This window comes from Labeo rohita, chromosome 11, assembly GCF_022985175.1.
Source record: "Labeo rohita strain BAU-BD-2019 chromosome 11, IGBB_LRoh.1.0, whole genome shotgun sequence".
Lineage (NCBI taxonomy): Eukaryota > Metazoa > Chordata > Actinopteri > Cypriniformes > Cyprinidae > Labeo > Labeo rohita.
The window spans coordinates 21,675,810-21,681,809 of record NC_066879.1 but is presented as its reverse complement, the minus strand read 5'-3'; the positions used below and the strand labels follow the sequence as shown (position 1 = coordinate 21,681,809).

Sequence of the window (6,000 nt, the reverse complement as noted above, 5' to 3'; positions counted from 1 at the left end):
ACTTTTAATTAGTAACCTCAGAATCTATTAATTTTTATCTCAGTTTTAGTAATACTATACTTACACGTGTCACACATTTCATATTATTAATTGTCAAGGCAACATCTTTAATTTACATATTTTCACATATTCACGTATTTCATATTTTTAATTGCCAAGGCTACATCTCTCATTTTCGTTATTATTTTAATATTTAATATCAGTTTTTATTTTCAGTAACTTTATGTGCTGTTGTAATTTTTAATTCATGGTCCAGAAATAGTGATATATTAGTAGTGATATATTAGTAGTATTTATATACTTTTTGTTATTCATTAAAATGTAAAAAATAAATTAAAATGTTTTATTTTAATATTCTCAGTTTTTATTTTTAGTTTATGTGACTTTGTAATTTTTATTTAGTTTCTAATAAACAAAACTGATAAACAAAAATAATTTTCATTTTTATTTTTAGTAATTTTTTATTCATTTTTGAAAATATTTCTATTCAATTTTTATCTCAGTTTTAGTAATACTATACTTACACGTGTCACACATTTCATATTTTTAATTGCTAAGGCAACATTTATAATTTTCGTTTTAATTTTTAGTAATTTTATGTGCTTTCGTAATGTTTCATTAGTTTTTGACAATATTTCTATTTAATTTTTATTTTAGTAATATATTATAATTATACGTGTCACGCATATTTCATATTTTTAATTGCCGAGGCAAAATGTCTAATTTTTATTTATATTTCAATATTTTTTTAAATAATTTTTAATTTGTTTTAAATAATATTTCTATTTCATTTTCATTTCAGGTTTAGAAATATTATATTTACATGTGTCACACATATTTCATATTTTTAATTGCCGAGGCAACATCTCTCATTTATCAGTTTTTATTTTCAGTAATTTTATGTGCTTTTGTAATTTTTAATTCGTTTTGATAAGATTTCCGTTTATTTATTATATATTTTATTTTTTTAATTGCCAAAGCAATCATACTTACACATCAAACATAATTCTAATTTTTATTACTTAGGCAACATCTCTCATTTTTGTTTTTATTTCTAGTCTTTATCAAATTTTTTGTCTTTAATTTGTTTTTATTATATTTCTTTTATGTTCTTTTGTCATTTTTAATTAGTTTTAGTGTCACACATATTTCATCATTTTAATTGCCAACACAACAACTTTAATTTTCGTATTTATTTTTAGTACTTTTATGTCCTTTTGTAATTTTAAATTCACTTCTAAAACACTTCTATTTAATTTTTATTTCAGTTTAATTCATATTATACTTACAGGTGTCATATATACTTCATATTTTAAATTGCCAAGGAAACAACTCCAATTATCGTTTTTCTTTCAGTATTTTCACATTTTATTTTTATTGTTATTTATAATATTATAATATTATAGAATAATATAATATTATTTCTATTTTCAGGTTTCTATGTGCTTTTTGTGTGCAGGTAATTTTATGTGCTTTTGTAATTTTTAATTAGCTTTTGATAATATTTCTACTTAATTTTTATTTCAGTTTTAGTATCATTTATTTACACTTACATGTCACGCATATTTTATACTTTTAATTGCCAAGGCAATACCTAATTTTCTTTTTCTTTCTTTCTTTTTGTTGACTTTTTTTATTTTAACTTTCGTTTTTAAGGCTTTATATTTTTATCTTATATTTATATTTTATTTTATTTCAGCTTTATTTTAGTTTTCATTATATTCAACAATACAAACACATTTGGAAATATCAGGGAATTTAAAAACTATAAAAGCCATGTATTTTGAAAAAAATGACTAAAATATTTTAAAAGTCAGATCTATAGTGAGTTATACTCAGTTGTGCAACATGTTTTAAAAGTTGCTCTTTGTGAGTGAAATGGCTAATATTATTTTTTTTTATCTGTTCGTTCGTTCGTACACAAATGGCGGGGAAAAGTCATTCCAATCTACAGGTCAAAAGGTGTGGCAACCCTGTTTATGAACAGACTTGGGTTTGTTTACACAGTAGTTCAAAATCAGGACTTTCCATTATTCTGACACAAGAGGGCGACACATTATCATCAATAAACACAAACCTTCGCCTGAACTCTGAAAACGTGTATTTTTTTAATAACAAGACCTAAAACTTATATTTTGTTGTGGTATCAAAGAGGAGGCCTCACACTTACCCGCATTACCCTTCTAATAAGTGTGCCAAAAAAAAGAAAGAAAAAGAACTCAATGGTTGAAACAGCAAACAATGTTATAAATAAAAAGTTTGTATTATACAGATAACATTAATCAAAATGAAACTTACAGGTACTGAACACTCGCACAATAAGCGAGGGAAAACTACTTCAAATGTATCTGTAAAATGAACTGTAAATGAAGCTGGGGGCTGAGTGACTTCGTGCTGGAGTAGATAAACAGTGCCATCACCCGTGTGTACACAATGATACGTCCTGACCAAAAATGAGTGAAAACAAAGGAAAAAAGCCTTAACCAGTGTGCTCGTGTCCTCAAATGGATAAAAATTGTGAAACATCCTGAATTTTCTATTTGAAGACTGAACACTATATACAACAAGATCAGTTTCCCAGTGTCACAGTTGACTTTCTATCATACATGTGTGATGTTCTTTGTGAAATCTTCAAAAATACAGTCTTTCCTTGAAGGGAAGAAGTCGCAAAAACACAGGAGAGATAACATGCATTCTTCATATAGCAGTATTAAAGTGTTACTCCAACACAAAATTAAAATGTTGTCATTAATTACTTCCCCCCATGTCGTTCCAAGCCCGTTAGATATTTAAGATATTTTTGATGCATTCTGACAGCTCTGGGTCCCTCCAATAGTCAGCAATGTAATTAACACGATAAACGTCCAGAAACGTAGCAAGGAGATCGGTAAAATAATCCACGTGTCATCAGGGGATCTACGAGAATACTTTTTGTACACAAAGAAAACTAAAAACAACGACTTTATTCAACAATTCGTCTCCTCCGCATCACCTCAGCACCATTTTGGAGCATATCCATTGAACGCAAACAGCGTACGCTGTTCTGTGCCAGCTGTGTCACGCGGATACGCTGTTTACGTCGTTTACACTTTTATTTGAACGAAAACAGCGTATCCACGTGACGCGGAGGAGACGAACCGTTAAATAAAGTCGTTTTGGCTGCGTCCGAAAGTTCTAAAACGCTGCCTTCAGAGGCAGCATTTCAAGGCAGGAAGGCATCAAGGCACATCCGAATCCAAATTCTGCTTCACTTCCTGTCTCTGGAAGTACCTTCTTCTAATCAAATTTTGAAGGCAGCATAGATGTATCCTTCGCTGCCTTAGATATCCCACAATTCTGTGCATTCTATTCGGTTGAGCCGTGACGGTTGAGCTAAAAAATAAATATGGCGTCTGAAAGTTGCGTTTGGTGGTCAGATTGTGTGTAAATGTATATTTCTGACTAACTTTTTGCACTTTTGATGTTATTTCTAGCGAGAAATCAATATTATAGTATCTAAATATCTGTTTAGTTATCATCAAAACTCGTTCTATTTTGATGTAGATAACTAAACCGTTACGCTGCCTCAGAAGCCTGTCCGAAATCAGTTTCGTGAGGTGCCTTTGTGCAAAAACGCTGCCTGCAGAGTCATTGACTGATAAGGCAGCGAGGCAGCAAGTCAGCTGTCTAGGCTTTCGGACACAGCCGTTATTTTTACTTCACTTTGCGTTAGGGCTGTTCGATTCCGAAAATTTTGGAATCGAGTCCGATTCCGATTCCTGGTTCTGGAAGCGATGGGATTCGATTCCAAGAATTGATTCATCACTGTTGTTTTCAATTCTTGTTTTTTTAGGTTGGAGGAACCTAATTTCGCCATGACTGTAGGGCAGGGGTGCCCAACCCTGTTCCTGGAGATCGACCTTCCTGCAGAGTTTAGTTCCAACCCTAATCAAACACACCTGTCTGTAATTATCAAGTGCTCCTTCAGATCCTATTTAGCTGGTTCAGGTGTGTTTGTTTAGGGCTGGAGCTGAACTCTGCAGGAAAGTCAATCTCCAGGACCAGGGTTAAACACCCCTGCCGTAGGGTACAATGGTCTTAAAAAGTAACCATATCATAATATGAAGCTTTGTTTTTAAAAAATGATGATACATTTCTGTATTTAAATTATTTTTTTATCTGCATCGTCAGATTTGCAGCCTTCGTATGATGAAGCCGTTCGTTTGAGAGGCGCCCATATATATGCTTTTTTGAACTGAAAACGGCTCTGAATAGGGGGTCGATTCCCCCTGATGGAATCGATTCCGACCTTTGGAATCGACTCTCGATTCCCAACGCCTCTGAATCGAGGAATCGATTCTTTTTGGAATCAATTCCCAGCCCTACTTTGCATACAAAACGTATTTTCGTAGCTTCTTAAAATTGCGGTTGAACCCCTGATGTCACATGGATTATTTTATCGATCTCCTTGCTACGTTTCTGGACGTTGATCGTGTTAATAACATTGCTGCATATGGGAGGGTCAGAGAGCAGTCAGAATGCATAAAAAAAAAAACTCTTAATTTGTGTTCCGAAGACGAACGAAGCTTTTACTGGTTTGGAACGACATGGGTAAGTAATTAATGACAAAATTTTCATTTTGAGGTGGAGTAACCCTTTAAAAGAATAAAAACAATGGATTCTGAACTTGCTTTGTACACAGTTTCTCATACATTTTTTTGTGTAAATGCTGAGACAGACATAGGATTTGATTGTATGTTCTAAAACTACTGCTACCTGCACTAGAAAGGTATGGAAGTCCATGAAAAAAACATAACAAACACAAAACATATTGCTGTTGAAAATGTCCTCAGAGTCCTGCGTAACCAGGTTTTTAAGGTTCCTTGAAAACACTGACCGGTTTAAATCCCAAATAAAAGCTTAAAATGCTCACAAATCCACACTTTTATGGCCTAAAATCTGAAAAAAACTAAATATTAATCTTGCAACACCGTTATTTAAAACACCCGTTTTTAGGTTCAAAACGTGTTCATCGCAGATGAATAAAAAAGCACTATTTTCTCTTTTGAGTTCATTAACGCTACGATTTCTGCTTGTTGAACATTCCTCTCCTGCAAAATGTTTCAAGTATATAAATGAGATTTAAAATGACAGGATCTTTGAAGTATTACATGACCAGAGGGAACAAAATGTTCCTCGAAGGTCATTCATTTTTGTCCCATTTAGCCAAAAAATGACATTTGAATGTTATACGTCATTTCAATTGAATTGAATTGAAGTAAAATGTTCAGAATCTTTACCTCAACAGCAGAAAAACGTATACTCACGCACATAAAAACAGCGGACGACACAAAAACACACAAAACACCTGCGATTCTCTTTGAACCTTTTTCTCCCGTCAGTCCTATGTTACGAGGATTTAAACGACGGCGTCCTGTCATCTCGTGCCTGACTTAGAAACCCTTGATGATGCAATAGGCCTCCATTGAGGAGAAGATGATGTACATCAGCCAGAGACTGAAAAACAGTGTTGTGGTTAGGATTTTGGGAGTCTGCGGGCCACCCAGTTCCCCTCCGATCTCGGGCCGGCGGCGGTACATGAGGACGGCGATACAGATGAAGGCAAAGATGGTGAAAAGGGTGACGGAGAACGCCAGCGTGCCGGGGTCCACTCGGAAGTACTGGCCTTTTGCCTGGTGAAATATGGCAGCGATGGACCAGGCCACTCCGATGCCCAGAAAGACGTTCACGGCGTTGCTGCCCGTCACGTTGCCGATGGAGGCGTCCGCGTACTGATCCTGGATGGCTGCCACCTTACTAGCAAATGTGTCTGATTTTGAAGGGAAGACAGAAAGAAAGAAATATTGTCAGGTGCAAAAATAGACATCAATAAATGGATGATTCTTGTATGAAATGTGACCAGTCTTAAGTAGCACGGGTATATTTGTAGCAATAGCCAACAATGCATTGTATGGGTCAAAATGATCAGTTTTTATGCCAAAAATCATTAGGATATTAAGT

General features: G+C 34.0%; 1 protein-coding gene across 8 annotated transcripts in view; it reads right to left on the bottom strand.

Annotated features, from left to right (window-relative positions):
* Positions 1–1,963: 1,963 nt before the first annotated feature.
* slc8a1a (solute carrier family 8 member 1a) overlaps positions 1,964–6,000 on the bottom strand; it is a 63,809-nt gene continuing 59,772 nt past the window's right edge. For all 8 annotated transcript variants that reach the window (XM_051123338.1, XM_051123332.1, XM_051123334.1 and 5 more), the window contains one exon: positions 1,964–5,809. In XM_051123338.1, the coding sequence (XP_050979295.1) occupies positions 5,433–5,809 (377 nt within the window). In that variant the 3' untranslated portion in view covers positions 1,964–5,432. The remainder of the gene's footprint in view (positions 5,810–6,000) is intronic.